The sequence below is a fragment of the Echinops telfairi genome, unplaced genomic scaffold (assembly GCF_000313985.2).
Source record: "Echinops telfairi isolate 266 unplaced genomic scaffold, ASM31398v2 ScPeMD7_1;HRSCAF=3_0, whole genome shotgun sequence".
Taxonomy (NCBI): Eukaryota; Metazoa; Chordata; class Mammalia; order Afrosoricida; family Tenrecidae; genus Echinops; species Echinops telfairi.
In genome coordinates this window covers 44,968,752-44,985,803 of record NW_022103896.1, presented here as the reverse complement: position 1 = coordinate 44,985,803, position 17,052 = coordinate 44,968,752, and the positions used below count along the sequence as shown (strand labels likewise).

The 17,052-nt window shown below is 45.0% G+C and overlaps 1 protein-coding gene across 1 annotated transcript in view; it reads right to left on the bottom strand.

The window, feature by feature from the left end:
* Window positions 1-17,052, bottom strand: part of CDH17 (cadherin 17) — a 56,886-nt gene that overhangs the window by 6,377 nt on the left and 33,457 nt on the right. The window contains exons 11-14 of the mRNA XM_004697715.2: window positions 16,690-16,881; window positions 9,588-9,832; window positions 4,606-4,736; window positions 160-399 (exon numbers count right to left, since the gene is read on the bottom strand). Coding sequence (XP_004697772.1) covers window positions 160-399; window positions 4,606-4,736; window positions 9,588-9,832; window positions 16,690-16,881 — 808 coding nt within the window. The remainder of the gene's footprint in view (window positions 1-159; window positions 400-4,605; window positions 4,737-9,587; window positions 9,833-16,689; window positions 16,882-17,052) is intronic.

Genomic DNA, 17,052 nt, shown 5'->3' with positions numbered 1-17,052 from the left:
ACCCCCCAGAGCTTCCCCAGGCAAGTTTCAACAACATCAGCTTTCTTTCTAGAACACTGAAGGAAGCTCTCTGTTCAGTATTACAAAGCCCACTGAGGAAATGACGCCTACGTCCATCATCCATCATCGCTTTTCTTGATGTACTTTTTGACAACTCACCATTGATTTTGGAAACCTCCCAGTCCTTTTGTAGATTCTCACTGCCAAGGGCAAATGTAAATTGTGGGCCTCGAAGTGGTTGCTGGTCATCATCCGTGGCTTCCAAAATGAAACTTCCCAGTGCTTTGAGGGGATGACACAAGTACAAGCCGGTGTAGTCCTTGGCCAGCCGTGGGGCATTGTCATTCACATCCATTAGGGTCAGGTGGAAGCTGGCTGTGGACCTCAAAGAAGAGCCACCTTGGGAATGAAATGATTGAAATACTTGTCAACGCTCTCGTTTGCTTTTTAATAAGTAAAAGCAACTTGCAATCCATTCCCCTCTGACTCGTGGCAACTCTGTGTGTGCAGAACGGAACTGCTCTGCAGGGTTCCCCATGGCTTAGTCTGCAGAAGATTACCAGAGTTTTCTTCCAAGGAGCTTCTGGTGGACTTACACCGCCAACATTTTGGCATTTTTGGTTAGAAGTCGACTACGTTCATCATTTGCACCACCCAGGGACTCTTTTTTAAAGAAGAAAAGATAGTGCCCTTTCTTAAAAATAAAAAGATACCATTCAAGCAGCTAAGCTTATTGACGTTATGGAAAGAAAGCATGTTTCTGAAATGAGAACACCTGGTTTCATCCTGACGAAAATGTCTTAGTGATAATAATAACTAAGATTTAGGAGCCAAGGGCTGTGCTACTAGTTTACGCTTCACTTCAAGATGACTGTGCTATAGAGTCACTGAGGCTGAGAGAAGTCATGTGACTTGCCCAAGGACACGCAGCTAGGAAGCGAGAGAGAGAGAGAGAGAGAGAGAGAGAGAGAGGTCACTCTGAAGCCCACAAAACGACTGCTCCTCAGCACAGACTTCAGCGCACGAGGCAACCTCCCCAACGTCTTATCTTCACCTGTATAACCACACATGTTTTTGTAATAGTTGACCATGTAAGCGAATATTCTCAGAAAACCATAAAGGCAATAAAAAAAATTTTAAAAACTGTAAAGCCACCGATTATAAGAATCTACATATAACCTCCTCCCTGGGGGACAGACAACAGAAACGTGGGTGAAGGGAGACGTTGGACAGTGTAAAATATGACAAAATTTTTTTAAAAAGATATGACAAAATAATAATTTATAAATTATCAAGCGTTAGTGAGGGAGGGGTGAGCGGGGAGGGAGGGGAAAAATGAGGAGCTGATGCCAGGGGCTTACATGGAGAGCAAATGTTTTGAGAATGATGAGGGTAATGAATGTACAAATATGCTTTATACAACTGATGTATGGATGGATTGTGATATGAGTTGTATGAGCCCCCAATAAAATGATTGATAATAATTTTTAAAACACAGTAAAAGCCACACAAAGGTTCATGACTCTGGGCAAGTGGGGGAGGAGGGAGACATCAATGGGTCAGTGGTAGAAGTCCCCTCTCCGTGAAGGAGACCTAGGTTCCCCTCCCAGACAATAAACCTCAGGTGCAGCTACTACCTGCCTGTCAAGGAGCCTTATGCATCGTTACGATGCTGAGCAGGTTTCCACAGAACTTCCAGACCAATATGGCCTGGGACAAAATATCTGGTATCTACTTCTGAACATCAGTCAAAGGAAACCCTGGGATCACAATGGTCTCATCTACAACTGGTCAGAGGGATGGTGCACAACCAGACAGGGTTTTTTGTTCTGTGGTGCCTGAGGTTGCCGTGAGCCCGGGGTCTACTTGACAGGCACTTAGAATAACAACGTCAAGGCCCTGGTGGTTTAGTGTTTACGGGTTTAGTTGCTATGGCGGTTGTGCTGAGTGTCAACTTGCCCTTGTGTGGGGATGGAGTGCAACTTGTCTGTCAATCAGGTCACAATCTGATGATGTCTCCTGGGAGGTGCGGCCTTTTGATGAGAGAGACCTGAGGACCCCTCCTCTCTCTCTGCCCCTACACCTTCCTGCATGCTGGCACTCTGTGCCTGCTTCCCGGGACGGCTCCAGGTGGGCTGTCTGACCTTGCGGGCTGTTGATGCCCTGCCATGTTCACGTCCTTAGATCTACACAATTCTGCACCCACTGGCCTGTGATCCTGCGCCACCTTTCTGCATCATCAGCCTGCAGCTAGCTGAGTCTGAAGAGGGCTCTGGTTGGCAACAGACCCGTGTGTTTAAGTTCGACTGGCCCGGAATGCCTTCTTCATATACGATTGCTTCTTGATATAAAGCTCTTTCTTATACATATGTGGGTATCACCGGCTTTGTTTCTCTAGACAACCTAGCCTAACACAGCTGCTAACTGAAAGACCCATTAGTCTGCCACTCCATGGGAGAAAGATGGGGCAGATCTTTACAGATCTGCTTCTGCAGCGATTAGAGCCTTGGAAACCCTAGGGGACAGCTATACTATGTCCTGTGGGGTCCTCTGAGTCAGAAACGACTCAAAGGCAATCGGTAACAACAAGAAACAGTGAAGACCTTGGCTTTGGCAGCCTGACAGCTTGTTCGCTGTGTGGTCTTGGGCAACTTGACTTCTCAGTGCCTTGATTTCTTCATCTGTAAAATGTGGTCAATGCTAGCGTTGCTTTCAGAGTGTTGCATGAGGACTGACTATGGAATTGCCCTAAGTGCTTAGAACAGGGCTGTAACCACAAAGGAGACGGTTCCTGTTTGTTCCTTTTCTACCCAACGTCAAATTACAGATACCATTTACACAATTTCTGACACATCACTCTGCTTCCAGTCTAGTAGACCCTGACTCCCAGCGTTTCTTCTCAATTTTCTCCTCCTAACTACACTTAACCAATGGAGAATAAAATCACTTGGGTTCTTGAAAAGATTTCATCTGTTTGCATTCTTTCAATGCCAAGAGGCCGGGATAGCAAGGTTTCAACTCATGTATTCTGGCTGTGTTGTTAGGAGCGACCAGTCCCTGAAGGCCATCGTGCTTGGTAAAGTAGAGGGAGGGGTAGCAAAAAAGAGGAAGGCCCTTGACGAGATGGATTGAGACAATGACTGCCGCGATGGGCTCAAATCTAAGAACAGTCATGAGGATGGCGCAGTACGGGGCCGTGTTTTGTTCTGTCGTACAAAGGTTTGCTGTGAGTCGGAACCCGTTGATGACAACAGCAATGCCAACAACTGGGGATGAGGCAGGGTTTGGGACCCTGATTTGAACTCACGAGTCTTCTAAAATGTGAGAGGGCCTTACAAAGGCATCCAAAGTGAAGTGTTGACCCCCAGAGTGTGTTGCAGGGAAGCTCATAGCTCAAGGCCTCAGCCAGATACTCCCTGGTGAATAATCGTGGGCTTTTCAACAAGAGCTGGATATACTTGCTGGTGGAAGTGGAGTGTGCTTAGCTTGCAAGAGTGACAATGTGCCGTGTCGTCAGCCAGGCCCACCAAGAACACAAACCATGGTCCCAAATTTGGCACATGGTCCTACTGTCTATTCTCTTTGGCATAAACTGACCACGGTGCTATTCGTGTTTCCTAATCGTTTTGTATGCAGGAAACAGTTTTACGATTCCTTTCTCTGTGCCTCGTGCCAGTTTCCAACCCGAGGATTCATATTTTGAGCTTACTTCCTGCTCTAAAACTGTCCCTAGTAATTTACCTAGTAATCATGTCTTCAATTCTCTCTCGCTCTCTTGGCAAACCAAGGAGATATGTTTACCACTGCTTAGGGACTCTGATCGATCAGCATACGGTCAATAGAACTTTGACTCTAGATTGGAGCCATTCCATTTAAATGCCAAGAAACTTAATGCTTTAAATTACAGTGCAATCACTGGTAAGTATAACATTTCTGTGAGGTGTTTTGTTTGTTTGCTTTTAATATTGAAAATTCCCTAGAACTCTGTATTTGGAACAGGGACATATATTGCAACAACTGAATTAAAGAGGATGCAAAGACTACACGAGGGTTGGTTGAATATCCTTGACTGATCTATCTTATAGCCTTCTTTTTCAAAGTCAACCAATTCCACCAAACACACATACACAGGTCCACCAAACCTCCTGAATTAGCATCTCCAGGGGGGAGCTCCCAGTCTCTATCCTCAGCAAGCTCCTGAGGAGTTTCTGACACCCCCAGGAATTTGAGAAGGCTGCAGGAAAGCATTTTTGGTTTCAAACACAATAGGACTTGAGCAGCTGTGATTTAAGGCTATCAGAAAAAAAAATCATGGTCAAGGTGAGCAGGGCAGAGCCCACACCGCCTACCTACAGGGGTAGTTTATTCAGGGACCTTCCTGGAAGTTGTGGCCCTGGAGGGATTCGCAAGAGTGAGCAGTACCCCAGAAGCCTGGCTGGCCACTTGGTACTGCTCTGACCCAAAGAAGCCATTTAACAAAACAAGGTGTGAACTAACACCGCTTCCACTCCCAGGTACTGATATTCTGGGCCATCAGCCCAATGCAGCTTCCCATCTGCCCCCACCTCCCATTTCTATTATTATTTATTTATTTATTTTGCTCACCTTTTTCTCTTGCCACGACTTGTACCTTATACAGACTTTGGACTTCCCTGTCCAGCTGCCCCGTGCTGAAGATCTCACCAGTGACAGGGTCAATTTTAAGCCAGCCTTTCTGATTGTTTTCCAGGGAATAACTTCATAAAGAGAAGGGGGGGAAAAATCTATATTACTCTGTAGGAAAATACAAAACTATATTATGCACCATTATACGAATAGGTTAGTCTTGTCATTTGTAGATTATTGTTAACATATTTCAAGGAACAATATATGATACATTAGTGCTTTATTTACACATCATCTGATGTCAAAAGGAAAATTTATTGATCTTTTCGAGAGGGTGGTTGTGCTTCGTTTATTCACTTCACTCACGGCTATGGATTCGACACCGCCTCAAAGCAAGGACACAGTGAGTTTCTGAGACGGTAACTGTTTACAGGAAAGGAAAACCCCATTTTTCTCCCAAGGAACGGCTGGTGGTTTCAAACTGCCAGCCATGCGGATTGCAGTCCAATACCTAACTACTAACACCACCAGGGTTCCTGCTTAATTTATTAGACAAAGTATTATCATAGACCCAAAGGGAAAAAATTGGTAATTGAAGAATTCAGATAAAAACCAGTTAGAGGTCATTTTTAAAAACCTATTCTCAAGTCACCCCTCCAAAATGAACAGCAAACGAGAAAACGTAAACACCCAGCGCAAGAGGTGTGTGGAATGGGTGGACCAATCGCCTCTGTCATTCTAGAACCATCCACTAGGGCATGGTAAATATCAAGCAGTGGGCCAAAGGAAGAGATTACAGCAGGACCGCTTAGACCGGTGGGGGAGAAACAGGCTCATCTTTCTAATTAAATGTGACCAATACAATAGGAGGAGCACAGTGGAATCTCAGAGGTGTCTATGGGGAGCAGAGTGCAGGTTGATGAAAATGAGGGATGTCTTTCTGCAGGAATAAATCCTAAGTAAAGAAAAAAGACTTGAAAGTGTTGGGAGCCGGTGGCCTTTAAGGCCTTAGCCTCAGCCACGAGCCGAACTTGGCTGCTTCCTGGTTGTTAAGTGTGTCTTTCATTTGCTAAATCTGTGGGAACTGGCCCTGCCTGAAATCCCTGCCCAACCCTGCCTCCGCGTTCCTAGCTACGTGCTCTGTAGCACAGCACTGGGCAGTTGTAAAGTTGACCTTTTCACCCATTGGTTAATAATGCCAGGCGCTCATTGGACTAAGATGGACTTTGCTTTACACCTGATGGACCTTAATCTGCATGCAGGACGTCTTTGAGAACTAGCGCGCGCCCTTTTACCTACAGCTGATTGGTTAACGTTCTTATGCTTCATTAATGTACCTGTTGGATTGGATGCTGTGTCGCACACCTTATTAAAATATGCACCTCCCAGTTCCCCCTTTTTTATACCCCAGCTTTGCCCAAATAAATGAGCTTGATCAGAGTTTTGTCTTGCTCCGCGCCCCCATGTCTTTTTTCTCCATCCAGGTTCGCCTTTCCCCGCAGGGCCTTGCTCGTGCGTCCCATAGGCCGGGACGCAACAGAAAGAAAGGCCTGGCAGCCGACTTATGAAAGATCACAGCTACTGAAGACCCAAGGGGGCAGGTCTACTCTGAGACACTTGGGCTCACCATGCACTGGAATCAACTGGAAGGCAACTGGTCCCTTTTTTTTAAAGCAGGAAGACTGGGAACACATTAAGAAGAAGGTCATTCCTGAGCCATGGCAGAGGGACCAAAAATAGCTTGGTGGAGATGGGGAAGTCAAATAGTTTAATAATGTGGGAGCACTGACTGGCAAAAGAAGAGACGAAAGACATTGGAAAAAATCAGAGCTTGGAAAGCAATGGGCAGCCTTCAAACGGTGTTAAATCAGAAGGTAGGTTACCCAGTAGATTTGTATTTTCAATGGAACTCAATGGCAGCTGAGTGAAAAATAAATTCAAGGACAATAACCAAAGGAAACCAAATGATAGGCCCATGAGGATGTCCCTATTTTCAGTCTAAAAAAATCCCAATCCTGGAAAGTTTTTCCAAACATAAACAATAACAAAAAAGTTCACAGAATTTTAAAAAGCATGAAATACAATGTTTACAGGAAAAAAAGATTCTATAATAATAATATACTGGAAATAAATATGCCCTCATGAATAATAGAAAAATTCAAAAGTTATTATAGTGTGTTGGTTAATTAAATTAATTTCTTTTCAAATATATAGATATTCAATAAATCAAGTACTATATTAGGTTGTCTCTATAGTGATGAGCCAGCAATCCTCTGGTCTCAGGATGGGAAATCATCTAAGGTTTTAGGAGTCAAATGAACAGAGTTACTTTTTAAAGGGATCTCTCTGTTCACAATGCAGCAAATAGACTCAGTGTGGGCTGGGAGCAGGGCAGGGCCAAAGTTGAATCCCAAAGGGAGATGCTAGCGGCTTGGATAGCTCATGGGAAAAAAATTAGGGAGGAGTTTCATAATCTATAATACTAAAAAATAAAATAAGGAAATTTATCTATTTGCTGAAGGATTAGATTAGGATCCACCAGAATTGGTGTGTCTAAGAGAAAAGATGAATTCAATTTCTGAGGCCAAAAATATTAGTCAGCTTTCATTCTTTTTGACCCTAATGTTTTATTCTGAAACAAATTTATAGTACAGTTGCCAACACAATGGTGTTGAGTACCATCAAGTTGACTCTGACTCATGGCCGCCCTATAGGCCAGAGAAGAACTGTCCCAGGCTTCCTAGGCTGTCCTCTGTACAGGAGCAAATCATCTAGTCCAGGGGTTCTCAACCTTCCTAATGCCTCGACCCTTTCACACAGTTCCTCATGGTGTGGTGACCACCCCCCAACCATAATATTATTTGTGTTACTACTTCATAGTTGTAATTTTGCTACTGTTATGAATCGAGCGACCCCTGTGAAAGGGTCATTCAACCCCCAAAGGGGTCTCAACCCACAGGTTGAGAACCGCTTATGAGGCACCGATGGTGGGTTTAGACCTCCACCATTGCGGTAGCAGCCTAACCATTATAAATACAGTATAAAGACCTTTGGGTTTCTTGTCTTTCCTGAACTACTTGAGCCTACATGGCCAACTAGTTGTCCTACTACTCCCTAATATTTTTTTCGCTTTATCTTTGATTCTTAATCGGCCTATCCAAAGTAGCACCTAAAGTATTGATTGTTCCTCCCTCTGGAAATATCGTCTTCATTTGCCTGTATGACCACCTCGTACATGACATATCTTCCCATCTCCCCTACCGAGTCTTCCTCGCCGCCTTCCCAACCTCAACTTAGTTACAACTGTTCCTGGGCCCTTCAGATCATCATATGCTTGTTAGAAATTACACTTTTATTTTCCCCACTAATCAGCTGAAGTTTTTACTCACTACTCTTTGACGAAGGAGCCCTGGTGGCAGAGTGGGCAATGCTCTGAGCTGCTAACCACAAAGTCAGCAGTTCAAATCTACCAGTCATTCAGTAGAGAAAGAGGAGGCTATCTGGGCCTGTAAAGACTTTAAGTCTAAGAAACCCAAAAGGGCAGTTCTACTCTGGCTTATAGGGTCACTGTGAGTTGGCATAGACTGGGCGGGCCATGTGTTTGGTTTGTTTGTATTTTTTATTCTTTGACCATTGATTTTTCTAGCTTTCTCATGACATAGGAAAAAGAAATATTTGTAAAACAGTAAATGATTGTAAAAGTTCAAATATTTTGTCCCATGTCAATTATAATTTGTGACTGATATATAGAGTCTGCACTTTACTATGTAGATCCTCCCCTTCTTCCCACTCTTATGTTTGTCTTTATGAAACGAAAGAAAGGGTAAAAAAGTAGAACAGTAGGTAGAGACCTAACTATTGATGGGCCGTCGGGAAAAGACCTCGGGACTCATCCCCAGTGCCCGGAGGACAGTTGGCTGAGAGCCAAGTCTTCCCTCAAATGCTTAGCGAAACTTAAGAACTCCCATGCTTCGGTTTACATCAAGCTAACGTTAAAAAGCAGAAAAAGATCTGGATTCAAGACCTATAGATACACACTTAATGATGGCAGGATTTTAACTAGGCTATAGATGCCAACCAGAGGCCTCATGCCAGCATGTTATATGTTGGACTGCTCACCGCTGGGTCGGCTGGTGGAAACTTCCAGCTGCTCTCTGTGTCTCTGCGCCTGTAGAGACTCCCAATTGCAGGAGACCACAGGGCAGTTCTACTTTGTCTCGACGTCTGTGCTGACCCCAAATGGACTGGGTGGCTGTGAGTTTGGAGTTTGGTTTTTTAGCTGTCAACTCAAGGGTGGGTACACTCCTATACATATAGTCTTGGTAAATGTACTATTATATTTCGGGGGGCAAATCTTGACAGATCTTACTGCACTTTTAAAAACCAATTAACCGTTTTTAAGATGGAAAGATTTACACCGTTTTTAGTCATCACACTTGTAGTAAGTGAAGAAAACCGAGGCACAGCAGCTCAAAAGACTGGCACATAGTCATCTTTGAGTCAATGGAGCAGCCCCGAGACCATACTCATTGCCTTTCCCTGTGCCTTCCAGGGTTCTGGATGCTCTGACCTCCTTCCGGCCCCAGAATTTGCAATGGTCTCTCACCGCTGTTTTTTACACACTTGTTTGCCTAACGTGTCCTTCATCCCTCCTTTCCCCATAGGTATGTCTGTTGCTAACTCCTCTGGAGCCTTTGGGTCTTGGTTTCATGACACTTTCCTTTAGCCCCTCAAATTCAGATCAGGAATCCCCTCCTGCAAGTGCCTTCATAGCTCAGTCATGATATTTAGCACTGAATTATAACTGTCTTAGTTATCTTTACTCACTACCAGACTAATAAAAGTCACACTCCATGTGGACTGGGATACTGTACTTCCGATTGCTGACTACTCTATGAGAGGAGATACCTGGAATGTGGCCACCTTCCCAGTCCCTTTGGCCTTGGCTGCAGCATGCAACCAGGCCTGTCCAGCACCTTTACCTTATCTCCAGACCTTCCGGATCCTTGGCAGTCACGTTGCCCACTTTTGTGCCTATTGCTGCATTCTCAGGGATTCTCGCTTGGAATACTTGTTGGGAAAACACAGGCGGTTCATTGACGTCTGTCAAAATGAGCTTGAAAGTGGCAAACGAGCTTGAATTATAATTTATATCAGCTACCAGTGGCTCGGGATTTTCTGCCTTGAATACAATGTTGTAAACAGATGCTGTTTCAAAATCAAGAGGCTGTGTACAAAAAAGAGAAAGAGGGAAAAAATAATGTTGGATTAGACAACAACAAAATCCATTGCCATTAAGCCAATTCTAATAGTGACACTTGAGGCTCACAATGGTTTGGGATGATTTTGCCCACCTCATGGAATCAAGTCTGACTCATAGAGACCTCCCACGGAGACTCCAAATCTTTACAGGAGGGGCTAGCCCCATTGTTCTCCCAAGAAGTGATTAGTGGATTTGAGGCACCAGCCTCCTGGCTAACAGTCCAATATTTGTCTCCCAGTGCTACCAAATTCCCTCGTGAGATTCTTCTCCTGTGCTCTTCAAAAAGCTCTCATACAGAGCGACATTTCTCAATGGTGTCAGCAAATACCTGCTTGATGGAATAATAGAGCCAGGAACACAGTCTTCACTGTAGGACTTATCAGAGCCTTTCATATGCTAATGAACTCTGTGCCCTTCCAAGAAGAGGAAACAGAAACTGGCATTCTCTGAATTTCCTTAACAGTGGGGCACATCATTCATTCATCCCTTCAGCAGAAATGATTTGAGTTCCTGCAATATTTTAAGCACTTACTAAGATGCTGGGAGTGACATTTAGGCACATGGGGGAGAAGTCTTTGAGTAACACAAAAAGTTAACACACTCAACTGCTAACCAAAAGGTAGGGGGTTTAAGTCCCCACAGGTGACGTGGAAGGAAGACCTGGAAATCTACTTCTAAAAATCTCATCATTGAAAACTCCTGTGTTCTTTAAAAAGCTCTCATACAGAGCAACATATGAAGCTCAATTCTGTTCGGACATGTATGGGGTTTCCTGGGTAGGGAAATAAAACAGTGTAACCACAAACAAGAAGTAGTTTGTGTTACTAGACTAAAGATGTGATGTAGAGGGAAGATGGATATGGGAGAAGATTGAGTGTGCCAAGCTAAGGAGTTCAGACTTTATCTTTGACAAACCATAAAAGGTATTGGAGTATAAGTCAGGCAAGGTCAGATTTGTGTTTTAGGAGGAAAACCTTAGGCACCTGCGGTGTGAAGGATGCTGTTGCCATGGATTAAGTTGTGTCCCCTGCAAAATATGTCAACTTGGATAAGCCATGATTCTCAGTATTGTGTGGTTCTCCTCCATTTTTAATGATCTGATGTAATTATCCTCCTTTATGTGATGTGTTGTAAATTCTAACCTCAACATGTCAATGAAAAAAATCCCTGGTGGTGTAGTGGGTTATGTGTTGGGCTGTTAACCATAAGGTTAGCAGTTTGAAACTAACAACCACTCTGAGGATGAAAGATGAACTCAAAGGGACAATTATGTTTTGTCTTACAGTATCACTCTGAGTCAGAATCAACTCTATGGCAGTGAGTTTATAGCTTATGAAGGAACAGAAATGTAGTAGCAATACCAGGAGGAAGATGGGAAAGAAGGGGGAACCAATATCAATGATGGACACATAACAACCCCCCTCCCCTCACCGCTGAGGGGGACAAACAACAGAAACATGGATGAAGGGAGATACCGGTCTGGGTAAGATATGAAAATAATAATAATTTATAATTTATCAAGGGGTTACAATGGTGGGAGGGGGGAGGGAGGGGAAAAGGAGTTGATACGAAGGACTCAAAGAGAAAGTAAGTGTTTAGAACATAATGATGGCAACATATGTACAAATATGCTTGATATAGTTGATGCATGGATTGTTCTAAGAGCTGTAAGAGCCCCCAATAAAGTGATATAAATAAATAAATACCCTTCCCTACTCTTGATATCCCCACAGCTCCAGGGCTATAAGGGTCTACCACCGCGCAGGTCAGAGTTCTGGGCAGCAGCCAATACAGAATATGACAGCATTTCCCAAACAATATTTAATTCTACACATCACTGGGAACCCCTGGGTGGTATTTGAGGCCACATAGAGGTACCCCAGAAAAAAGGTCTGGCTATCTACTTTCAAAAAACCTCAGTCATTGAAAAGGCAGTTCTATTCTACACACAGGGGTCATGGGGAGTCTGAGTTGCCTCCACAGCAGCTGGTGGCAGGTGAAAAGGCCCTGAGGGTAGGTGGGAAAGTCACTGATTCCCAGTAATCCCAGGGGAGCACAATGACCCCTGGATTTGGCAGGTTTGCTAACCTTAGGCAATAGGGAAAAGCACATTGCACCCAGACGCCCCATGCCTGGCTTCTAACCATCTCATGAATCAGAATTAACATCATGCTTAGCGTTTATTGAGTTGCCTCTCTGCCAGATGTGGCAGTCAGAGCTAGGGATGTGGTTTTGCATTTACAAAGCTGCACATTGCCCAACATGGCTTTACCACGGAATGCCCACAAATGTTCTGACCAGGGTTGTGTTTGATTACGCTCTACTGATTACCAGCTACATTTTATCATGAATATTTAATCCTTCATCTTTTAAGAGGGTGTTGTCCTTGCGCTCATTTTTTAACAGATCAGCAAACTGAGGTCTGAGAGATGACCCCATTTGCCCAAGGTCATAGAACCAGTAAGCGGCACCACCGGCCTTGAGAGGCATTAGAGGGGGAGTTCTGTTCCTGGCTCCGGCATCATCACAGGGGTGGCAGGTGATAGCCCCTGTGGGCCTGAGCCTTATCTGAACAGCGGGGCTTCCCTCTGCTCTGCCTCCCTCAGACTTGATGTGGGAAGCGAGGGTGAGTGTGTGTGGAAGCACTTCCTGCAGTGTCCCAGTGATGTGGCACAGCGTTCTCAGTGAATTCTACTGGAGATTAGCAAATGCTCAGTTCCGATGAATTGTGAGTAGGACATTAAGCTTAACATTATTGATTGGCAGGTGTTCTGAAGCAATGACTGTCCCCTCTTGGCTTAAAGGGTAAGGCCTTCAAAGGAGAGAGAAGTCATACATAAGAGACTACATTATAGTCTCTAATTTACTTAAAATCCTTCAGTAAAAATAGAGCAAATGCATGCATCTGTCCTACTTTAAGTCTTCCTCCTATGGGCAGTTGACGAACATTTGCTGTACTCTAGTGCGGGATCCAAATGAACCGGTGGCCTAGTGGGATACGTGTTGGGCCGCTAACTGCAAGGTCAGCAATTTGAAACTACCAGCCGCTCCAGAGGAGAAAGAGGCGGCTTTCTGTTCCTGTAAAGATTTGTAGCTTCAGAAATCCAAAAGAGGCAGTTCTACTCTGTCCTATAAAGTCACTATGAGTCAGATTCTACTCAATGGCAGTGAGTTTGGATTTTGGTTTGGAATCCAGACTCCAAGGAGTGTGGGTAGCAAATGGTTAAGCAAATTGCTAACCCAAAGGTTAGTGGTTTGAACCTAACAGTGGGGCTGTGGGAGAAAGACCAAGTGAACTGCTCTTGTAACAGTAAAAACAACAACAACACAAACCCTGCAAACTCACTGCCATCCAACTCCCAGTGACCCTATGGGGTCCTGTGGGTTTCCCAGGCTGCAAGTCTTAAAGGGAGTAGCAAGCCTCATCATTTTTTTCTCCTGGTGAGTTCAAACTGCTGATCTTGCACTTAGCAGCCCAGCGCCTAGCCTGCTGCGCTACCATGGCTCCTGTGGGGTTAATACGAGTTGGACTGAAAGCAATGGCACACAACAACAACAAGAATCCAGAATCCACACTTTGGGGTGATGGCTACTTAGTGTTTGGGGTTCAAGGAGCCCTGGCAGTGCAGTGGTTAAAACACTTGGCTGCGAATCCGAAGTCAGCCTTTCAAGCTCGCCAGCCCTTCAGCACGAAGAGGCCACCGCCTTGCCCTTCTGTAAGAGTCAGTCTGGGAAACCCTCTGGGGCGGTTCCTCTCTATTCTAGAGAGCTGCGAGGACTCAGAATCAACTTGACGGCAGGGATTTGATTCCCCCTCCCCCTTGGAAATAAGGACCCACGGGTCCTTAGCTAGTGCGGCCTCAGTCCGAGGGTTGGTAACTAGAAAACTGACCTTGGAAACCATTTTTTCTGGGTGGAATACGTGAGTAGAAGCATCTGGCTAGCCCAGCAGCCTCTGTCATTCAAAGTTCAAAGCCTCCAAAATCTGTGTCCCTGCTCACTGCCGTCGATCGACTCTGACTCACCGTGAAGCTATAAGACAGGGTAGAATACCCTGGTGGGTGTCTGAGGCTGTAACTCTTTATAGGAGTAGAAAGTCTCTTCTTTCTCCAGCAGAGTGGCTGGTGGTTTTGAACTGCTGACCTGGTGGGTTGCAGCCCAACATAGAACCACTACGCACGCTGCCGGGGCTCCTCAGACTCTGTCTAAGATATTGTTATCACAGAACCTGAGACACAGAGAGCCGGAACTCTGTAGGTCTAATGTATATATTTGATCGACTATATATATTTGATCGACCAAATATATTTGATCGACTATACCTTTTTCAGAAAAAAAAGTTTTTTCCCCAGTGACCCCCTGGCAATTTAAAGCCATTGTATTATAGGCAATAATCCAGGATAAAGTGTAGGTATCTGCTTTTGCAACCCCCTTGGATCACCCCAGGGCCCCACCCCAACCCCCAGAGGCACTTTGGGAAACACTGAAAAGAATAAGTGGAATGATCTTTTTTTGTGTGTGTGCGCCTGTTTGTTAATAATTGTGTGTGTTGGATGGGGCTGGGAGGGGGTGGGGGAGAGGGAGATATCACTTAACCCAAGATAGCCAAGACTTTCCATGCTTGAAAAAAAATCAAAATAGATTTTAAATAAATAAATAAATAACTGTGTGGGGAACAGAATTCAATTATTCAACCAATATTCCTTGGCCCTCTCTATGTGTTGGGCAATATTCTAGAGACTTGGAATGCATGCACAAAATGAGGGTCTTGCAGGGTTGGTTAGAGGCTTACTCTGTTGTAATCACCTCCCAGTGTCAAAGTTATGTGCAGGGGGGTGGGGGGCAGGGGGTGGATACCAGTAGCCCTCAGTGCTAATCATTAGGCCGCCAACATCTCCCCCAAAGTGCTCATTAGCCACGGATAGCCACATCACCTGCTATGCGTTCACAGTCAGCCACCAAATATTGACAAGTGAGATGTTGTTCACACTATTTTATCTTCGGAGAGCTCTGTTCTTAGGGGAAGATAGGAGACAAACTGCCTCCCCTCTCCACCGTGCCCCTCTGCTACAACAGAATCCTTTAACCTTTCCTCCTGGGCTCCATTCCCTCCATAAAGACAGTCATGAGCTGAGGGCAAAGTTGTACGGCAGCCTTCCCAAATGCCCGCCTCACACACAATGCGAATAGCTTCAGCTGGCCCACCACTAGCCCCCAGTGGGAACAGGCTAAAGTTTCTTGCTGCTAAAATTTAACAGGGTTCTCTGTCAGGAGTAATACAGTTGTGTAATAATGAGATCAGAATTCTGAGGCTCTGCCTCAGGGCTGGTTTTAACACCAGCACTTTTTCCCAGGCCCTTTATCCCTGTTCTCTGGAATCATCCTATGCTGGGTTCACTGTAACCACGACTTTCAGTTTCCCTTCATCCCGGTCAAAACTTTCCTCTGGAGCTTTCTCTCATAGCTGTCCACACGCTGCAGCACCAACCACACTCACAGACCTCTATCGCAGTCACTTTCACCTGGTTTTGGAGGGGTGGGCTGGGGGGCGGGGAGAATTTCCTCTGTCTCCAAGGAAATTATTTTAATTCTAAGTATATAGGATGGGAATGAATGCTGCTTTCCACTGAGCCATCTGGTAAATCCTCTCTATCCCTAAAACTCAGATGAGGCTGCCGTGGCGGACAGGGCTCAGAATTCAGGTGTGCATATGCTGCGTGGGGTGGGGAGGAAGGGCAGTGGGAAAGAGGACGACTGTGAAGGAGATGGGCTGACGAGTGGCTTCAACAATGGGCTCAAATGTAGCCATTGTGAGCATAGCGCAGCGCTGGGCTGTGAAGGGCCATTCTGCCGTCTACAGGATTGCTCTGTGTCAGAACCAACTCAAAGGCAACAACAGCACAGGGGGAGGGAGTTCTTGTGGTGTTATGGGTCCTTTAGCTGCCAACCACAAGGCCATCAGTTCAGTACCACGAGGTGCTCTGTGGGAGAAAGAAGAGGCTTTCCACTCTGGTAAAGATTCATAGTCCCAGAAACCCCCATGGGCAGTTCTACGTATGGGTGGACTCAATGGTGGTGAGTGTCTAAAGACGCAAGGACTACCCAGTCCTTACAGTGCAAGAGAGAGAAAAGAAAAGGGGTGGGGGAGGTGGGGAGCCAGATAGTTTGGGGATATCATCAAAAGTGAAAATTTGCAAAAAAACAGCTGAAATAAAATGGTAAAATCACCTATACACCTTGGAAGGAGATGCACAAGTTTTCCAGTCAATATTCAAAAACAGTTTCCAGAAGGTGATCTTGTAGAACCATTAGAATAAACTTGTTGCTTTTCTCTTACGCGAAGACAACCTACGGGACCCTATGGACAATCTCAGGGGAGGCCTAAAGGGACTGCAGACATTTGCAAAAGGAGAAGTGGAACTCTGAAAGCTCTGCTGACCCCTCCTTGAGGGTTACCAGGCAGTAAGTCAAGCTACAGTGCCCGTTCCATCTGAATGTCAGATGGACAGTGAACAATTGAGTACATTGATGTCCTGGACAACATATGGGACAGGTGTACACTAAAACACCCTTTGTTATTTACGTAGTTGAAATCCTGATTTAACTGAATGTCTGGTATATGATGTGGCAATCCTACTTCCCTCTGCAAAGGCTACATGGCTTCAGTCTTTCAAGAGGACAAGCACTTCTGAGCATGTTCCAACAATCATGACCATACCTGAGCCATCACTGCTAATGCATCACCTCTGCTTACAGATCCTCATGTGACCACAAGTAAATGAAGACGCGAAGAGACAAATTCCATTAAGCAGGCTATTTACCTTTTTAATCTTGACATATCCAGCATTGGTGTGGAAGTCTGTGTCAATCTCCAATCGCCCCTCACTGTCACCCTCTATAATACGATACAGGATTTTAGAACTCCCAGTAAATGGCTCGTCGTCATCGGTGGCCTGGATGGTTAAGATGGTGGACCCAATAGCTGTGTCTTCAGCCAGAGTCAGGTTTCCATACTAAGGAGGAAGCGGGGAAGAAAACAGTGAGGCTGTCTGTTGTCCTCAAGCAAGATCGTCAAAGGTCACACTTATCTTTTGGGCTCCAAAAGAGATAACTCATGGTTTGCATCAATATTTATCCAGTTTGTTTTCCTTCCTGATGAATAGGTTGTGCTTGATCTTGACATC